The sequence below is a fragment of the Solea solea genome, chromosome 20, assembly GCF_958295425.1.
Source record: "Solea solea chromosome 20, fSolSol10.1, whole genome shotgun sequence".
NCBI classification, from domain to species: Eukaryota; Metazoa; Chordata; class Actinopteri; order Pleuronectiformes; family Soleidae; genus Solea; species Solea solea.
In genome coordinates this window covers 6,805,428-6,825,718 of record NC_081153.1, presented here as the reverse complement: position 1 = coordinate 6,825,718, position 20,291 = coordinate 6,805,428, and the positions used below count along the sequence as shown (strand labels likewise).

The window sequence follows — 20,291 nt, the reverse complement described above, 5'->3', positions numbered from 1 at the left end:
CAGAAGACAAAAGAGGTGGAATCCAATCTAACGAACCCCACTTTTGTCATCCCACTTTATTAGCTAAATGTATCAGCGACGGGAAGCAACGCATTGTTGGCTGTGGGGATTCCTATTGCCTTGTACACACCGTTGCAGACATGCAAAAAGGCCAGACAAAGGACACGCGCTTGCTCTCTGTGTGTGGTTCATTCGATACAAACTATGTTGGTGAGCATAAAACGTCCCTGCGGCGCTGCAGCCGGCGCGATTACATTACAGCCGCGCACATAAACATGCAAACACTCAGTGAGGAGAGTGTACTCGGGCACACTGTACTGGTTATCCGCTGCTTTGTCAATTTAATCTGTATTAAAGGAGTCCTACAGCTCTGAGATGGCAGGAGTCTGAATGAAGACGAGCTTACTCACACCTCCACACAAATGTTTTGTGAGATCACACACTGGCTTCATTACGGCGAAGACCTGTAAAGGAGGATGGGGAAACCTTAACTCTGGCTCTCGCTATTCATGCGAGCGGGGGAAACAAGATTACTGGCTCCGGGGTTCACACAAAAGACCTGCACTTGTGTATGACACACACCAGCAGCAGCAGGCAGTGATGGACATTAGCAAACAGGCTATTTCACACACCTGCTGGAGATCGCAGACATGCACAAAACTATGGAATAACCTTCTGAACTGTCAGGAGCACACACAGAATGTAGCATCAGACACTGTGGTCTTTTTAAACATCCTCGGAGAAGGGACACATCAAATTCAATTTAGGGCACACGAATGGTAGCGAAACCCAGCGCTGCATTGGTTCGTGTTGAGTCTGTTTTGGACAGTTTTTCCAATCAAAAAAGTTGCACAGAACACAGTGTGAGGATGAGCTGACACGATATTCAGGATAAATATTGATCCAATACTGGGCGAAATTACTGGATTGGATATTGGAGAACGATGCAATAGCGTCAATTATCAGCACTAGGTGTAAAAAAGAGACATACACCACCAATGTTATTCCACCAGAATGTAAGTGAGGGACTTATTTGTCCAATTTGTTCATGAAAAAGAACAAAAACAAAACAGATGAATGGAATTTTGTTGTGCTTTCCAAACTGTAGCTGTAGTGCTGTAATTCACTCATCTGACAGCCAATCAGAGTGATTTTTCCTTCATTGATGACCGAAGACATTTGCTGTCAAATCAACAGACTCAATTAGACGCAAAGCCAAACAACGTGATGCTCTCTGTCGTCTGTGTGTGTGTGAGTATGAAAACACAGACGTGTATTCCTGTGTGTTACCTGTGAATCACCAATTTCTGCTGCTTTGGTCAACTGGAAAACTGAAAATAGCTCACATTTAGCACAGAAGAAATTGTGCTTCAGTACAAACATTTATTTCCTGATGAACTCTTGCTACCCAGTACCACAGTCGGGATTTTTCATTAGTAAGTATTTTTTCTTCTAATAAGAAAACTGCTTCAAAGACCATGCCACAGATTTCTCTGAAAGCCTATGGACACACACATACATACAGTACAAATCTTTTTTTTTTTTTTTTTTTTTATCTTATACGACTTCACCTTTTCTAAAAAAAGAGAACTAATTCAAAGCTCTGTTATTATGTTGCATCAGCTTTTCGGTAAGGGTGGACAAAAACGGGTTATCGGTACACACATTTTCATATCGTTCCATATCAAAACCTTGCAATAGTTCATGCAGGACATTGTAGTCATAGCGTGGGTAGTGGGGTGCACAGCCACTCAAAGTGATCCATTTAAATAAAACTCACTCGTTTCTTGCTACAACAATGCTGCCTCACACTGCTGCCACCACCAATGCAGCCTCCATCTTTGTAGATCAAGTTAAGTCTTTTCCTGTTTAACTGCATTTCCATTTGTTGCAATACATGGTTTAATTATGACAAGAGGGTCCCTGACTGAATTTTGATGTGAAAGTTGCAGAAACCAGTAAATTGTGGTATTAAACCAAAAAACAAAAAGATTTGTGTTTGTATTTGGACTTTGTATTCTCAGAAGTGTCATAAAAATGTAAATTTGTAATACATTTAAGGTGATATAAAGAATGTTATTGAAAATTGCCATACTTTTCACCAGGACATTTTAATTACGTGATGTCGGAATAAAAATAACCATCCATAGGTTCAACCTCACAACACTGACTCCTCTGACACCTAATTATTCTGCTTAATTAGCAGGTGAGCTGCAGCCTTGACCTCAGAGCAGCCACTAATCAACTGAGCAGCCTCCGGAAACTCTCTCTCACTTTCACGCTCTTGCTCCCTTCTCCTTTCTACTTTCCTTTCCTCACACCAATCCCCCTCTTTGGTACAGCATCAAGCCAAGGCAGTGAATTGGAGAGATGGAATGAAGAAGAGGAAGAATGTGAGCTATGAGACGAAAGAAAAGTCAAATGGCTTCTTTGCGGTACACACTGTATAGTGTATATGCGCTGAGGAGAAAGACGTTATTGACGGACACCTTGTTGGACAAAGAGTCAGCGCACAGCTGAGTGTATTCGATTAAGGGTGTGCATTGGTGTTAAACCAAAAAAGGGGACTCCTGCTGTGTCCAGGACTCATGGTTTTTACGGGGGTGTAAAATGGACACTGTCCTCCATACACACACACAGACAGACACATGCTCACAAGTAATGAGACGAGCCATCAGGGAAACACCAATTTACACACATGTACACAGGAATAAGTACTGTGATAAGTACTGGGGTACTTGTCTTGTGTTTACATGCACGGACGCGCTTGGAAATGTCCTCACAAATGGCCACGGACACACACACGCACGCACGCACGCACTCACGCACACACACACTTAGATATGATTGCCGATTACATGCCCAAAGACAGCGAGACACACAGGGCAGTCAAATATAGCCTGAGTACAGCCAATTTAGCCCCTAATGGTCTTTGTGACCATCAAGAGCACAAGATGAAGATGCCTGTCCAATGGTGTGTGTGTGTGTGTGTGTGTGTGTGTGCAGAGGACAGTGTTTACCTTGATTCCTTTCCTTCTATATGTGTGTGTCTAATGGCCTATGAATGTTTCTACGGTAACAATGGCAGTTGGGGCCGGTGGAACAGCCTCATGGAACGTCAGGGTGGCAGCTGGAGGGGAAGCAGAGTTCACGCGGCCATGTTTGATCGAACACGAGTGTGTGGGAAGATTTTTACTTCATGTCCGCACAGCAGGGAGCGTTCATGCTGTGAAATGACTTTTATTGTGTCTGCAGGAATGACAGACGATGAACATGCGTGTGCGTGTGTGAACTGCTGCAGATGAAGGTTTGTACACGTATGACGGAAGAGTGCAGTAGACGTTCAGAATGCAGAGTGCAGAATCCTGGTTTTCCTCAGGATGGTTTGATACAACTTTATGTATTCTATACAAAGACTTATATATAAGTGGACGTAATCCTCCAGTTGTACAACAAACTGCTGTTTTGAAACCATAAAATGTATGATCCAGAATCACTGAGTATGAGATCAGCTCGTCTCATAAATAACCTGTTAACAAAAACTAATACAGTCAGTCATTATTGTTTATCATTACAATTCACTAATCTGGATGTCAGTGTTGTTAAAAAAAAGAGAAGCTTTCGGTGACAACGTGATCTCAAATTAAAGCTAGGATCTGTAATTGCCAAAAAGACACACATAACAAAGCAGAGGTGATGGCTAAACGTTAGCGAAAGAATTGCAAAATGGCAGCCAAAATTCGTCCTGCAAGTCCTGCTACAGACGACTTCCTGTGCCATGGGAGTGGAGCTTCGACGTGAGGCCCGACGGTAGGGGGCAGGGCGTAGTTTCTTTATGTGTAGCCAATGTGATAAATTGCTTTTCTGACTCACAACAGTGAGGTAGATAATGTCAAACATTAGTTTTTATGTTTTTTTTAAACATGGAAAATTTAGTTATAACAGAACATAACGATTAGCCAGTGTGAAGAAGAAGGGACAAAAAACTATGATTAACTTGAAGTTCATATTCCTGTGTTTCACAGAACAAAATCAGAGCAGACACATCCTCACAGAGAGTTTGTGTGTGTGTGTGTGTGTGTGCAGAGCCCACAGAGGGGGTGACGCAGCTTAACGCAATAAAGCATGTTGTATTGACATCTGTGTTGTGTCTATTGATTCCCCATTATGGAGCTAACAAACCTGCCTAGACGCTTTGTCATTCGCAATCACGTTAGCACTGGGACTCGACAACAACGCTGCCCCTTTTAAAATCTGATCCATACACACACGCACACACACGCAGGTGTCCCAACACACACACATTTCTTACATTCCTACACATCCACGGCCATCTTTCATGTCACCACACAACCAGTGCAACCACAAATTCTCGCACACGCACTTTAACACCACACACAAACACAGTGGCGAGAGAGTAGTCAATGCCAGCTAATCAATAGCGGTGGAAGGTTAAAACCACTCACACAATGGGCAGCTATGAGCTGCTTGTGGTTTCCAGATAAACCACACATGCCGGCAGAGATCCATAAGTGACCTCAACGTGCAATTATTGAATCGTCTACCTCTTTGCCTGCTCGCCACAGCTATGGCTATACCCACCTCACACACACACACACACACATAAAGGAATGCAAAAATGCAACAACTTCCTCTCTTCATAAACCCAAACACCTGCACACGAGTGAAACCACACAGAGCAAACAACTGCCGACAGACATAGTTCAGATTCCTGCTCACTTTTCACAGACTCTCTCTGACCTGCTCATTCAGAAACACACACCTGCTGCATATACCACTGCACAATCACACAAAGAAACACTGCCTGCACCTCCACTAACTCAACCTTCAACACTGATGCACACACAGCCAATTAAATCCAGGCACCGGGGCCTTTGCTTAGGCCCGGTTTGGTGTGTCCCATCACCACAACCTCCTCCTGGGCACGCAGAGGTGAAAATCCTGGGTGTGAGACGAGGTAGTTATCGAGCAGCATGGAGCACCCAGAGTGTGTGTGTGTGCGCCTGTATACATGCGTTTACTGGTTTGTGTTACCTCTTCAGGTACAAACGTTGATCTTGTCAGGTCCAGTCGCCCTCATTGGGACCAAAATCTGGTTCTAATGAGGCAGAACCTCATTTCAGTGGAACTTGATAGTGATTACATGGGAACTGTGATTAGTTTAGGTTAAGTTTAGGCATGAACGTGTGTGTGTAAAGCAAATGCAGAATGTCTCCTCTTCACACATGATACATGTTAAAAACAATAATAGCTGAAAAGAGTTTGTCTCCAGTCTTCAGTTCAGGATTTTGTGCAGGTCATAAAACGTACGTTAATAATCCATACAAACAGTGACGTTCAGCTGATTTGGTCCCCACTAAAGTGTTTATGTCTGCACTTTGAACTCTGCAGTAAAGGTTTCTCTGCCTTGTTGATAAACATTAGAACATTTTTGTTTATTTTTTTGTTTATTTGTTTATCTATTTATTCACTATCTGCACCTTATTGTTTATATATATATTTAAAAATAAACCGGACCCCTGGACACCTTATTTATTTATTCATTCTTGTCGAATGTATGTTAAGTTATGTTGATGTCTACGTTTCATGTACAGCGTGTGTTTGAAAAAACCGGAGTCAAATTCCTTGTATGTGTTACATACTTGGCCAATAAAGCTGATTCTGATTCTGAAAATAATATAACAGGTCAGAACGGATGATGTTGCTGCTACTGCGGCATTTTGAATTCATACATTTGTTTATTTTTATTTTGGATTTTTATTACCACCACCTGCATATATATATATTATTTATTCAGGGAAACATTGATCTCCATTGCAGCCATGCCCTGAGTTTGCATTCAAAGCAAGTTAATACAACCTTATATCAAACGCAACAAATGAGCTCAACCAGTGGTTCTCAAGTGAAACTTGTTCTCGAACATTAAAATACAGTGGTGTAAATAGGTCAAGCGAAGTCATATTTTCAGGAGGCAGATTTACAGGAAGCATGTGACTCTAATTATTATTATTAAATGTAATTTTTTTATTTGTTTCATTTTCTAAACACTCCGGTCAAAATTCATTGGCTTCATTCCAATCACCCTGGTTAATTAACCAACAGGAAGTTAAAACATTCCATATTTTTGAAGGAATTTACAGTGACTAGTTGTGAAAACATCCCCAAAATTTAAACAAAGAGATCTATGGAGGTTTAAGTGTGGATGTAAACAGCATCAACATAGTCTGTGACCAGAATGCTCATGATTTTTCATCATTCACTAATGTTTTACTACCATGTCTTCAGAGACGCTAACAGAAAAAGCCCATAGCAGAACAAACGGGTTTGACCAGCGAAATAAAATAAACACGTTGTTGAATAACTAAAGCCTGGATGAGAGGCCTCGTGGAATAGCCAACATAAATAAACCATCCCTCTCCATCCAGACGTGTGCCTCCTCCCTGTGAATTTGACAGCTCTCAGTTTTATGTGGGCCACAGCGGCCCTCGAGGATTTTTACTGCACTGTACATAAAATAAAAGAGCATTTAGATTTCCTTTTGTTGTTGCTGCGAGAGCAGGGACAGCGCGGAGGCAGCTACAGGTCCCTCTACGTCCGCCCCGTCCTCTGAAAATCCCACACAGCAGAGAGGAGACTGTCTGGTCAGATCTCACACATCAGAGAGAGGCTCTTTTCTTCTTTGTGGCAAAGATGTGATGCTGAAAAACGAGCGGAGGAACATCAGTCTCCGCTCTTCAGTCCAGACGCTCGGATGGCTCAAGTGTATTAACAACAAAGAATTCAGGGAGGAGACATGTTTCTGGACAAAGGAGGCTGCTGTTTCATCCTCCTCCTTTCTGTTTCTCCTGCTCAGAGTTCATCCGCGTCCCTGAACGATCACTTCCTCCAGCTCATTATTCACTTAACAACTGCACAGTGTGAGGAATTAAAAAGGATCACATTAGGGTCTTTTTCATCATGAGAGAAAATTGGTCAAACACACAACGCTTTCGATTCTGTAGGTTTGTAGTCTTTGACGTAATGACACAGTATGCTAATGAGCCTGGATTTCTCCATTAACTCATTAAAACACTTAGAGATGTAAACATGGCGGGCTTTTACTGAATCCACCCACTACAAACAAGCGTGTATTCATACAGCATCGCTGTCTGATGCAGAATTTCTCAATTTTCTCTCCAGCCAAGGACTTGTTCCAGTGACCCACTCATGTAAACCCTTTGGTATAATCGGATTATATATTATATAGTTTGACTAAAAATGAATACATAATGAAAAGGCATTTATATTCATTGTACTTGTTCATTGAAAGCCTTTTGTAAATCCCAGGCCTGTCATGGTCATTTTAACAGAATTTTACTGTTTATTTAATTTCTTTACTCCTGCAGTGCATGTGGTCCGATATATAAGCAGTAAAACAGCATATAGATTGGTGTAGGACTGAATAGGACTGGGAAGTAAAACTCTTGTCAAAACTACATAAATGAGGCTCATTTGAACTAAAGTCAACAAGTTATATAGAGACAACTTACTTTTAATGAACATTTAGTTTAGATGATAGCTGTTTAAGTATTTTTGTCAACCCCTTTCTTCAGTTTATTCAAACTTAAAGGGGACATATTATACCCTATTTCCCCCATTAAAATAGTTCCCTGGTGTCCTAATGAACATGTCAGTGACATGCCTTGGTCAAAATACCATAAGGATGAAGCATCATAGCAGTTCAATAACCCTGCTAAGCCCGCCCCTTTCAGAACGCTCGGTTTTCGTGCATGGTCCCTTTACATGCAAATGAGACACAGGCAAACACACACCCACTTCTTCCAGGGAGTTTCTGATTTGTCCTCTTTACAGCGCTTTACAGCTCTATTCGTCTCCCCCTCCCTCCACTAGTTCTCTGACAATATCAACATGGCAGCGTGCGCAGAAAACAGCCAGAGTGCCGTCACAGGAAGAGACGTTCTACATAAGGATCGAGCCGAACAGTGCCGAACTGTTAATCAGTTAAAAACACTTAGGAACAGCACCACTGATCGCCAGCGGCGCGCGGCGAGCTGCATAAGCTGGCGCTGTATGTTACTGTATCAGACCGGTGACTATGCTCCGGAGACCTCGGCACCGCGGCACCGCTGATCGCCACCGTGGCACCGCTGATCGCCAGCGGCGAGCGGCGAGCTGCCTAAACGGCCGCTGTATGCGACTGGTGACGGTATGCACCGGAGCTGGCGATCAGTCGCATACAGCGGCCGTTTAGGCGGCTCGCCGCTGGCGATCAGCGGTGCCGCGGTGGCGATCAGCGGTGCCGCGGTGGCGAGGTCTCCGGAGCATAGTCACCGGTCTGCACCGGAGCTGGCGATCAGTCGCATACAGCGGCCGTTTAGGCGGCTCGCCGCTGGCGATCAGCGGTGCCGTGGTGGCGATCAGCGGTGCCGCGGTGGCGAGGTCTCCGGAGCATAGTCACCGGTCTGCACCGGAGCTGGCGATCAGTCGCATACAGCGGCCGTTTAGGCGGCTCGCCGCTGGCGATCAGCGGTGGCGATCAGCTGATTTTCACAGAGAGTGCAGCACCTCTGCACAGAGAGTGCAGCACCGCTGATCGCCAGCGGCGAGCGGCAGACTGAGTCTGTGCTCCGGTCATGGAGGACGTACTGAACAAATATTTTTAATTAGGACGTGTCAGAATGGTCAGTTATGAGCTCTATGTGACCTTTTCTTAACAACGTGTGTGTGTTTGTACGTCGGTGAAATACGTCCCCTGACTAAATACGGCGACCGCTGGCCGCAGTCTAGTGCGAACACACGAACACACGTTTGCTGACTTTATCCGGCACATTAGCTTCATATATAAAATCCTCTGTGGAAGTTTGTGTAAAACACTGTGCTCCACTGTGCAGCCACAAACAGCACACTTGTCCCTCCGCGTTGACATAATACCGCTCTTCCTCCCTCGCCTGCACTCTCGCAGGGACAAGGTGGAGCTAAGGTGGAGCTCTCGAAGTAAACTTACTGGTGGGGCGGTAACATTCGCGGTGAAATGCGCATTATGACGTCATAAGCGCAGGGATTTCAACATCGAGTGTTTTATCGCCTATACTTACACTAAGGGGAACCACGAAAACATGACGGAGTATTCTTTTTCCACACTTTGGTGACTGGTAGGGCCTCCAGAGTCCCAAATATAAGTATTAAAATGGTTAAAAAGTTGATTTTGCGTAATATGTCCCCTTTAAGTTATGAGGTTATGAGATGACTTGCTTACTTTCGTCTGAATGGCCTAAATTTAAGTAATTTAAGTGTGTTAACCCTTTGATTTATGAGTTTCCTTCAGGAGTTAATGACATTTACTAACTGCAAATGATGAATTCATAGACAAAACTATATTTTAAAGCAGTGATGGTAATACGGTGACGTGTCTGTGAGTTACAACCTGCATCTAATCAGTGTACTCGCCACACTACACTACTGCTACACACGTACGTGCATAGACACACAGGAATCAAGCTGAGAAGAGGTTTATGGACAAGTAAATCTGCGAACATACAGAGGGCAATGTAGCGTCAGCACGAAGCCAACAGTCTCAACGCTGTCGTGTTAAAAAGTCGAGCTGAGTAAAAACCCATAAGCCTTCAGTTTAAATCCACTACATAGCCACGGTCTGCTGGCGTCTGCTGTTTAGGAACCGTCTCCGACACTGACCCTCGCTCATCTCAGCCAAGACTTCTGACACCACGACGCGCGCACGCACACACACACACATACTGAGATAATCGTACACGTGCACATTCTGGTCAAAGGCTGAAGAGCACAGAGACACAGAGAATTGTGGGTAACGGACTTAGCTAAAGTGGCTTATGGGGGCCCAAGCAAACCACACCAGGAAAATCCAATTCAACAACCTCCTCGTCCACAGGGAACAAGACAGACACAGAGAGGAACAGAGAGAGAGAGAGAGAGTTTGCATTTTACTGAAAAGGCTTTCGTGTCAAGTGAATACTTCATAGAAATGAGAGAGAGAGAGAGAGAGAGAGAGAGAGAGAGAGAGAGAGAGAGAGGAGGGGGAAACATAGGATTCTGAGTTTCTCTCTCTCTCTCTCTCTCCAGAGATTAAACATGAAAGACGGAGAGAAAAAAAGAGGAAAGAAAACAGAAAGGAGGAGGAGGCGGAGGATATGGGGATGAGTGCCGGCCTCTGCTCTCCGATATACGCACTTTATTTCCCTCATGTGTATTAGATGCTTATCACACTAACATGTTTAAATCAAAAAAGAGGAAAAAGAGAAAAAAGAGAAGCTCATTCAAGCACTTTTACCCTTTTGTTTTCTCACATGAGGGAAAACACATTCACTTCAGTCAGTTATTAAATCATTGACTTCTTAATAATCACTGCATTATTAATGGAGTTAACTTAGGGCAATATTATATCTTAATATTTGGCTCTGTCTTGATATGCAATATATTGCAGTGACATTGTAAATACAGTAATATACTGTAAAATGATAGACAATCATTTCTATAATTCTAGCTGAATTTATCCAGTTATCTTTGATTTAATAACAAGAAGACCTGGTGCATTTGTTTGGCTTTTCAATAATTAACAAAAGGACATTTATATGTGGAACTGAGAATAATTATGGTCAAATCCCACTGTCATACCAATAATCAGGCTAAATATTAGAGAAGAGCTGTTGACGAAGTTTTATTGAGTAACTTGATGATTCCATGAATTTTAATGAATATTTAATCATAAAAATCACAATTTCTTGTGATAAACAGTTCAATATCAGTGTTACAACATGCTTTAGAACCAGGAAAAGAAATCTGACATAATAATCTGATCAATTGCTCAGCCCCGAAGTTTCTTGTTTCTGATTTCACACTGTCACTTTTCAACTGACTGATTCTCTCACCCGTTCATTTGCAAAGTGACACTTTAACCTTTCTCTTTCATTTCTTATTCATGTATGCACTCATTCAGCTACACATTCAATCATTCATTCATACATACGTTTGGTTCACTGCCACCTCCGCCTCCTCTCCTCACCTCTGTTACTTTAATTTCTTAAAGGACTAACAGAGAAATTGACCACCCACACACACACACACACACATAATATATACACACATGTAATATACACTCACACACACACACCTCCAAAACAGAAGCCAGTGGTTATATGTCGCCTGTCAAAGCAGCTCTCATTAAAACCTCAACCGTTTTTCTCCTCCTGACACCTACTTAAGGTGATAGCCTGAGTTACTCCTGCATGGCTCGGCTCAGCACAGCTCTGAATGCACAACAACCCCCCCCCCCACCACACACACACACACACCCCCATCTGTCATTTGAAATTTCCGCCTGGATGGATTAAGGTGGTGCTGGGGACGAAGCTGCCCCACTCAAATTTGTGCACACACTCATCTGCAAAGGGTCACCATGCACGTTCACTTAAATCCTTATTTTTTTTACTTATTTATAAAAGAAAAAAAAAATCCACAGGTGGTGAGACGCAGAGGTGAAATTAGACTGTGACCTCCAGCAGGTGGTCACCATTCTGGAAAAATACACTTAAAATGTATTTAACTTGTGCTGATACAGCTGCGGTCACTCTAAAATAAATGCATGGAACAGATAAATGATTATACATTATGGAAACATTATAGAAACTGCAGCGTTCAGGTCTTATTGATTATTCACTGTGGTCATAAGTGTAATAATGAGGTAATTTAAATGACATTATAGGCCAATTACAACAGAATAAAACCACTTGAGCCCTTTAATATACACTGACGTGCCTTTTTCCCCATCTTTTATTTTGAAAGACGTTTGAGAAATCAGCACTTCACTTCTTCTTCTCCTCCTCGCACCATCTTCCCATCTACAGCCAAAGTTTCTCTCCCCCCCTCAGCCTCAACTTTCACACTCCTGTTTTCCCATTGTGGCCCCACTCAGAGATCAATACCTTCTGATCGATAGATGACAATGAATATTTCCCCCTAACCTGAGAGCAGGAGGAAGACTGAAGGAGAAGAGGAGAGGAGTGAGGAGACAGATGGGACGGAGGATGAGATGGATGATGGTGAATGAAAGAGGAGAAGATGAGTTTGGAGGCGCCTCTGTGAGACTGTGATGGATGTTAATGAGACACATATTCATGCACCCAATTTGGCGGCAGCTTTACACTCTGCATGTATATGCAAGTAAGTATTCTATATACATCTTTCATTATCATTATTATTATTATTAGCATCATTTACCAATAAATTCAGTTTTATCCTTTTGGGGAAATAGAGAAGATTCAGATTATTATTCTTCAAATGAACAAATCTGAGCTATAAACTGTTTTTTTAATTTGTATATCTCAAAGCTCCAAATAAGTTTGTACGTTCTTATTTTCAGTTCAATAAAACTAATTCAAATATGTAAAAGACAGCTTGGGAAGGTGAAAATCATTAAGTAAAAATATTAAGCATTAAAGGTTACATGGTGTTGAAATTTGAGGTCAAATTAAAAATAATAAAATATGAGGATGTTGTAAATACAGTAGAACTACAATTAAAGCTTTTAAAATATTTGAAATGAAAACGATAGGGTGATGTTTTTGTGTGGAAACAGTGTAAACAGACGGAGAAAAGGAGCGGTCAGTCTTACCGGGGCTGGACCGCGGAGCCAGCGAGGACTTGAGTCTCCAGGCGCTGAAGTCGGACGCTGTTCTCTGAAAGACGAAGGGGACCGGCAGGGGGACAAACATGGTCCTCTGTCGACCTGGGGGTCGTCGGTTTTTTTGGTTTTCTTCTTTTATTTTAGTCTCACTTTTCTTCCTCTCTCATCCGTGGTTCTTCTGGCTTTCTTCGCGTTTGTTTCCCAGGTGTGTGGAGACGCAGGGAAGGTTTGGAGAGAGAGAGGGAGGAGAGACCGAGTATTTGGCTTGATTTTCCTCTCGTGGAACTGACTCACATCTCTGTTTTTTGGAAAAATAATTTAAAGCTTTGGATACAGGTGGATATTATGGTCCTTTTCACTGAGTCAAACACACACACGCGCGTGGTCACAAGAAGATGTGCAGGACGCGCAGCGACGACTGTCTTTGGGAGAAGAGAAATAAATTTAGCAGTGGACATCCATGTGGCTGCAGGATAGTAGATGATATCAGTTATATGACTGCATCCATGTGAATCTAGTGCTTCTCTTCTCAGCTTCTCTCAGACTCCATGTAGTGGCTCCAGAACAGCTGTGCGTAAAGATCGCAGTGCCTCTCTACTGCTGCTGCCGCTGATGATGATGTCCGCCTCTCTTCTGCCCGCTTTGGTTTAGGAGTGAAGAATGAAAATATATCTGCTCCTGTTCTCTCATGAAAAGTCTTAAAAACAAACACTCTCCACTGGCGAGTCCTCGGCGTGGAAGAAGAAAAAACTGCGTAAAAATTGGAGTTCTTCTTTCTGCTTCTTCTTTTTTTATTTTTGGTTCTGGTTTAGATTTGGTCAGTAGCTGCAGGCTGGTCCGCTGGAGAAAACACGCACTCAATGCGGCGCAAACATAACACGCAAAAACATCATTTGGTTAAATAATAAAAAAGAAGAAGGTATAAATAATGAAATAATAAAGTGTAAGGCTACGCAGGCACCTCCTGTCTGACTTTCGCTCCTCCCTCTCCTCCCCTCCGCTCTTTCGCTCCTTCTTTCTTTACCGCGGGTCACTAATTAGAGAAAAATCAATGGATAAATAAATGAATAAATCCATATCAATAAGTGCACCTGTCCACGGCGATGATGGCAAAGCAGGAAAAGGATGAGGGAGGAAAGGAAAGCGAGAGCTTTTCTCTTTTTTTACGCTGGACTGTCTTTTCTTTGGTTTTGCTCCGACATCCGCCGCTCTCTTTCTCTCCTTTCTATCGTCTCTCTTTCTCTCTCACTGTGTGTGTGCGGGTAAATCTGCGTCCCCTCTGTTTATTGCGGGAACCCTGGTGGTTTCGCTCCGACACCGCGCAGCCTGAACGCACTCTGGCACGATGAAGCGCTGCGACCAGGAGACACACACAGTGATACCCAACCCCCTCTTCTCTGAACCCCCTTTCATTTCCCTCCCCTCACTGTTCCCCCCTTTCCCTCTCCATAAACCTCACCCCAACACACACACACACACACACGCTAGCCTACCTTAACACACAAACCCACATGTGCACTTTGTGAAAACAAGTGGGGGTAAACATGTATTGGTCCTCAGTCAAGAAACACATATGAACACTTCCTGTCATGATTATTCTAAACAAAAATAAATCGCGATTCAGGGTAATATTGTGACACTTAAAATCTGTGCATTCCCCTTCTTAATGTATCATCATTTAGTTTAAACCTACGAAAATGCTCACAAATGCTCTCATCTATATTTGTACAGATATTTTATGGAGGAAGTCCTAAGCAAAACCAGGTTGAAAGATCAACAATGTTACAAAATGTTTTGTAAAATATGTGGCTAACATTACAAAAACACTGACGCAAAGTTGTGTTACAAAAACATACTTACGTTAAAAAGAGACCATTTGGAAAACTGGAAAGATGCAGACGCCCCCTTGTGGCACTTCAAAATAAAATCCCGATGCCTCCATGTTTGCGAGCTAGGCCGCATTTCACATTTTTCCTCCAACCATGATTATCTTTACTGTGGGGGAAATTATTAATATAAAAAAATCACTAGGATCGACCGAGTGGATCTTCTTACGATATGTGATAATATCGGGGCAATCGTTTCATCCCCATTGGTACTTACTGTGGTTCATTTATGTAAAGTGCATATTGAAATAACACTTGACATGGTTTTTATAGCAGGTCACTTATAAAGACTGTGCTGGACAGAATGTGATGATGAGGATTTTATGAAAGTCTATTTGATCATCTGAGAATTATAACACTGTGGAAGACACACACACGATAATCCCATATAAGACCAGGGCAGATTCAGCCAATTGATCTTCTGATTACTTCATTATAATGAAGCCAATAATCACATCATCGCTGGCCTCCGTAAAATCGATCGGCTCTTCACAATGTGTGGACATGAATTCGAGAGAGAGAGAGAGATAGAGATAGAGATAGAGAGAGAGAGATTGCTTTGATGTATATTTCAGCAGGTGAATCGCTCTCTCTCTCTCTCTCTCTCTCTCATGTATAGATTTAGGCTGCGCGTTTCTGGCCCACGCAAGGTCACCTGCAGCACTCAGCTGGTGTTTTTTCTTTTCTTTTTAAAATCCCGCCACAGAAGAGACTAATCAACGTCTGCGGAGCCACGAGAGATAAATTAGTAATTATATTTGGGCTCGGGGAGGCGCGTACATGTATGCGTAAAATGTCAGAAGAGCTGGATCTAAAAGTGCGTCCGTTTTTTTTCCTATTAGGAGCACAGGTCATTGTGCGTGTACGTGCGTGTGCCTCGAGGCCGTCAACTCTCGCCTCCTCTCTCCTCACATCCTCACACTATAACTAACACCGCCCGGCTGAATTCTGCCTACGGGACGCGTCGCCTCAATATCCGCGCCGCGCATTCACTCAGCAGATCATCACCATCATAGATTTTTTAAAATAGAAAAATCTATGCGCTAAGTATCACAGTCAATAAAAGAAAATCGATCAAACGCACACTCTCTCCGTCTCTCTCTCTCTCTCTCTCTCCCCGTCTCCCTCTCTCTCTGCATGTGTGTACATGCTCGTGCAGGTGAGACTGAGCTGTTAATAAGTTATCGATCAATTACGGCTCTCATATATGGAGAAAAGCCTCAGGCTCTTTGCCGATGCTAATATCTATGAGGAGAAAGAAAAACAGCTTCAAATAAATAAAAAATAAATATCTTCTGCTCAGATAAAATAACAGCAGCAGCAACTTATCCTGTTCATCTGTTCTCATGTATGCACTGTATCTACTGTACTGCAGCTGCTTTACTATCAGTACACACCTAATACTCTGATAGTAGTACTTCTATGATCATTAATGTTCCTGCTGCTGATGCTGTGTAGTAAAGATGGTCACTGATAAACACTTTACTACAACAAAGAGGAGATATCACAGTTAGTATTACTACAATTACTACGGTTGTCACTAGAAACCACGCTATATTAGTAAACACAACTACTACTAATAATACCATTCTAAGTAATTGCCATAAAATAACCAAACCAAGTACAGATGCCTTTATCTACACACTCAAACTTCACAGATATGTTCAACTTAAATTAAATTAAATAAACAACGATTCATTGTTTATAAAATGTCAGAAAACACTGAAAATTGTTCATCCTTGATTCCCAAACCTGGTAACGATGATGTTCTCAAATGTCTGAGTAACCAAAATTACTCAGTTTTATGATTTATTTGTTATGTGGAGCAAAGAAACCAGAGAATATTCATATTTAAGAAGCTGAAAAAGCAGTGCCTGTATTTCCATACAGTATACATGTATATTCTTACACAACCACAATCAAAAACAGTGACATATTAGAAAGTTATTATGGGTAAGTTTGACAAGGGGAGCTTTAAGAGCATATTAATATGATAGTATTAATATAAATAGTACTACGAATGCTGCTGTTGCCTCGAATTGAAGTACTAAGAGTACTAGCACTATGACTCCATCTTCCACCTGTCCTAACTGAACCTTCTTTCTTATGATTCAGTGTTTCCGTTGCTCGCTGCAGCTTTTGATGTCACACAGACACGAGTCACATCACAAAGGAGAACCAAACCACCCCCCCAGCCCCCCTCCATAAAATTAAAAAAAGAAAAGCCCACTGCCCATTGACAGATGACATCCGCGTGTCCAACAGGCAAAAGCAGGAGGGAAAGAGGAGGAGGAGGGAGAGGAGAAGAGAGGAGAGTGTGTATAAAGAAGCGACCGGCTTGTCCCTCGTGAGCCCCCCTCGCTCTCCAGATGAGGGCGAGCGCAGAGGAAGCCCGATCCAAACTCCTTCCAGACAAAAGCAATTATTTCTTGTAGAATATAGTGTGTTTTGTGCGTTCATCGCACAGGGGGGGAGGGAAGGAGGGGAGGGAGGGAAGGGAGGGACGAGTGTGTGGGTTGGAAGGAGAGGTGAAAAATATGGCGCTCGGTGGGCCTCATCAATAGCTATATGTTATTTTTCTCTCCTGGAATACCGATTCTTTTATAAGTACTGCAACCTGCTGCGTGGCTGCTTTGTCTGACATGGTGGGCTCATGTGGGCCGTACTGAACCTCTGATATCACACACACACACAAACACAAAGCAGGTGTGAAAGGAACCTTAAAAAGGTTCTAAATATAGGCAAACAAACTCGTACCAATACATCTTTCAAACCAGTCAATAGTGATCAAATGTACAATAACTGAAGATTCAGCTTTTCTCTGTGAGGAAAACAGAGTAAATTGTGCTTTTTAAACTTCTTTGTGGACAGAAAATACAACAAACATTGCTGTACTATTATTATTATTTCTTTAAAACATCAACATAAAATCATTTATGGCAACATTAGCATGTTCATTGTTGACTAAGAGATGACTTAGACGGACCAGCACTCAAATACACACCGCTGGATACGACCTTTAAAATATTTAAATGAAAGATGAATATTTAATACCATATTGTGTTTTTAAATCAGAAGCCTTGTTTTATTTATGTTTACATGTTTTACGGACATTTTGTTTGTCAGTAGGTCGAGAGAGTGCACCCCCCCTTTTCATTGGTGGAAAAGACACAACACTGGGGAAACACAGTTTTTACTTAATATCACTTAGTTTTACACGTTAGACATCTATGTATTAAAATGTTGTGGTTTTTTTTCAATTAGGCAATTTCAGAAAAGCCATTTAAATCCCAACCCTATTTTACTCTATGTTTCACTAAAAGAACTTGAAATTAACGTGTCAATTGATTGACTGAAGCTGACCTGAGCTCGACAATTGTTTCTGGATTTTAGCCTGAACCCAGCGCGACTGAGGGACCAAAGTCAAAGACACAATATACTAACCACAGAAACATTGTCACTGTGGTGTTTGTTTAAAAAAAAAAGCAAACACCACATGCCAGAACAATCACCGTCCACAGGAATGGTATTGATTAGGGATGGCTTGATGCAACTTTTTTGTGTGTGTGATATGATACAGATACCACTATGTTCAGAATCTCTCTATAGCACTCTACATCAGTCTGATTTATCTATAAAATGACTTGAACAACAATTACGCTTCTCCAAATGACAGTTCGTTAAAATGTTTTATTTTAATTTCTGCACTTCGTGATGGATTTGTGTGATATTTAATGTTTTTGGATTGTATAAAATGTTATGCTTTTCTTTTTCCACTATCTGATTTTGACTAGTATTGCATCGGTTCATCCCTAGCGTTGATCACCTTCCTAGGAATACCCACTAATTTTAGTGTGAAACAGGCTCCAGTTCATAAAAAATACAGATCAAGTTATATCACTTCAAATGTATCAGCTAAAAAAAAAGGTAAAAAAAACCAACAACATACAAACACATCATAAGGAAACCTGTGAGAAGTCTACAGGAAAATCAGATTATTACATTTATTTGTCTGCTCTCGCTGTGTGTGAGAGAGAGTTCATTGTTAAACGGTAGTGTCATGTTGACAAACGAGTTGGTTGAATTAAATTCTCCTTCATCAATAACAAGAGGGGGCCAATCAATACCAGCTTACAATTATATCAGCGCCACATACCCGTCCACTGCTGCTGTAACTGCGCACGCACAAACACACACACATACACAAGGAGGAGGAAGAGATAGTGAATGAAACTGAAAAATCTTTTTGCTATAACGAGGAGGATTAATAAACACATTAATATTAACACACAAACACACGTTTGCAGCTACCCTTTTTAAGGACTATCATAGACTCGCAAATCCCCGAAATTAACCATCATTAGTTCATCCGTAACTTTAATCTATACACAATTCAAATCTTAGCCCTAAACTTAACCAGTACCTCAGAAATGAGGTTCTGCCTCATTAGGACCAGGTTTAGACTACTGGTCCTGACAAGGTCAGTATTGATGACAGAAAAAGGTCCTAAAGAGGTAACAAACACAACACACATACACAGAGATATTCATGTATCACTGATGCTAATAAACACACAACTTCACTGTACACACACACACACACACACACACATTAGTTTTAGCTTCTGACACTTAGTCTATTTTCAGCGTCTCTCTCTCTCATTCTCTGTCTATGTCTCTCTGCCTTTTCCTCTGACTCAGTAATCAATGCTGACAGATTGTCAATAGGCCGGTCTCGGCTCTGCCAATACTTCTCCTACATATCCATTATTCCTCTTAAGGCCACAGAGGACAAACAGAGAGAAGAGTAAAACACGATGGTGTCGATACGCCACCTTGATACGATCACTGAGGACGATCAATGCCGTTGCTTACAGATCACGACAGCTCGCCTCGGCTGCCGGCAAACTGGAAATCACAGTTAGTGTGAAAATCAGTTTGTGAATATTCTTTTTCCCTTCGCTAACAAAGCCTGGGCTTTTCTTTTTCTCCGTGTATATGTTTTTATTTCACACATAATCTTATTACAACATTTTTCCTCCTTTTCCCCCCAGTGTTTGTATTTCACAGATGTTCTGCTTGCTTGTGCATCCTGGATTGGACGTAATGGATTTAGAGTGGAACTTTGCAAGCTCCCACTACAGTTTTGGAGTAAATGTTTTTACGACACCAACGTACACATCCATCCATCGTCGACCTTTTTTCAAGAGAGCCGTGTCCATGCCGGTTGGCATCCCTTTTACATTTTTACGATTCTCGCCATTTGAAAACAAGTTACTCGTGTGTGACCCCTAGCTCGGTCAGACAGTCGTTTCCTCTTTCTCGCTTCCACTGAAAAGGGTTTTGTCTGCTTCTTTGTCGCTGGCTCGGCCATGATGAACGTCTAAAATAAGCAGGTACCTGGCTAGGGGGTGTGTGTGTTTTTCTTGCGAGATCTGTGACTCCCTGAACTTGCAAGGCTGAATTTCAGCAAACAGACAATAAGGAGCAGTGATGACAGCCAACAATCTCCCCGCAACAAGACATTTAACCATCACGATGACTCTGAAGCTGTAGAATTATGGTAAAAATCCTGCATAGTTCCCGCTTTAAGTTGTAAAACGCACACAGAAGTGTGTTAATAGGTACAGTATTGACGTCATCCCTGCTATCAGGTCCACACACACACACACTTGTGTTCTGTCACACACACACACATTTATCTAAACTCTCGGCAGTACATGCATG

General features: G+C 42.1%; 1 protein-coding gene across 5 annotated transcripts in view; it reads right to left on the bottom strand.

Moving 5' to 3' along the window:
- The window catches only part of pou2f2a (POU class 2 homeobox 2a), a 93,602-nt gene that overhangs the window by 57,493 nt on the left and 15,818 nt on the right, over positions 1–20,291 (bottom strand). The window contains exon 1 of one of the 5 annotated variants that reach the window (XM_058619360.1): positions 12,668–14,015. The exons of the other annotated variants lie outside the window; for them this stretch is intronic. Coding sequence (XP_058475343.1) covers positions 12,668–12,767 — 100 coding nt within the window. The 5' untranslated portion in view covers positions 12,768–14,015. Of the gene's footprint in view, positions 1–12,667; positions 14,016–20,291 lie in introns of those variants that run through there. 5 annotated transcript variants of the gene reach the window in all.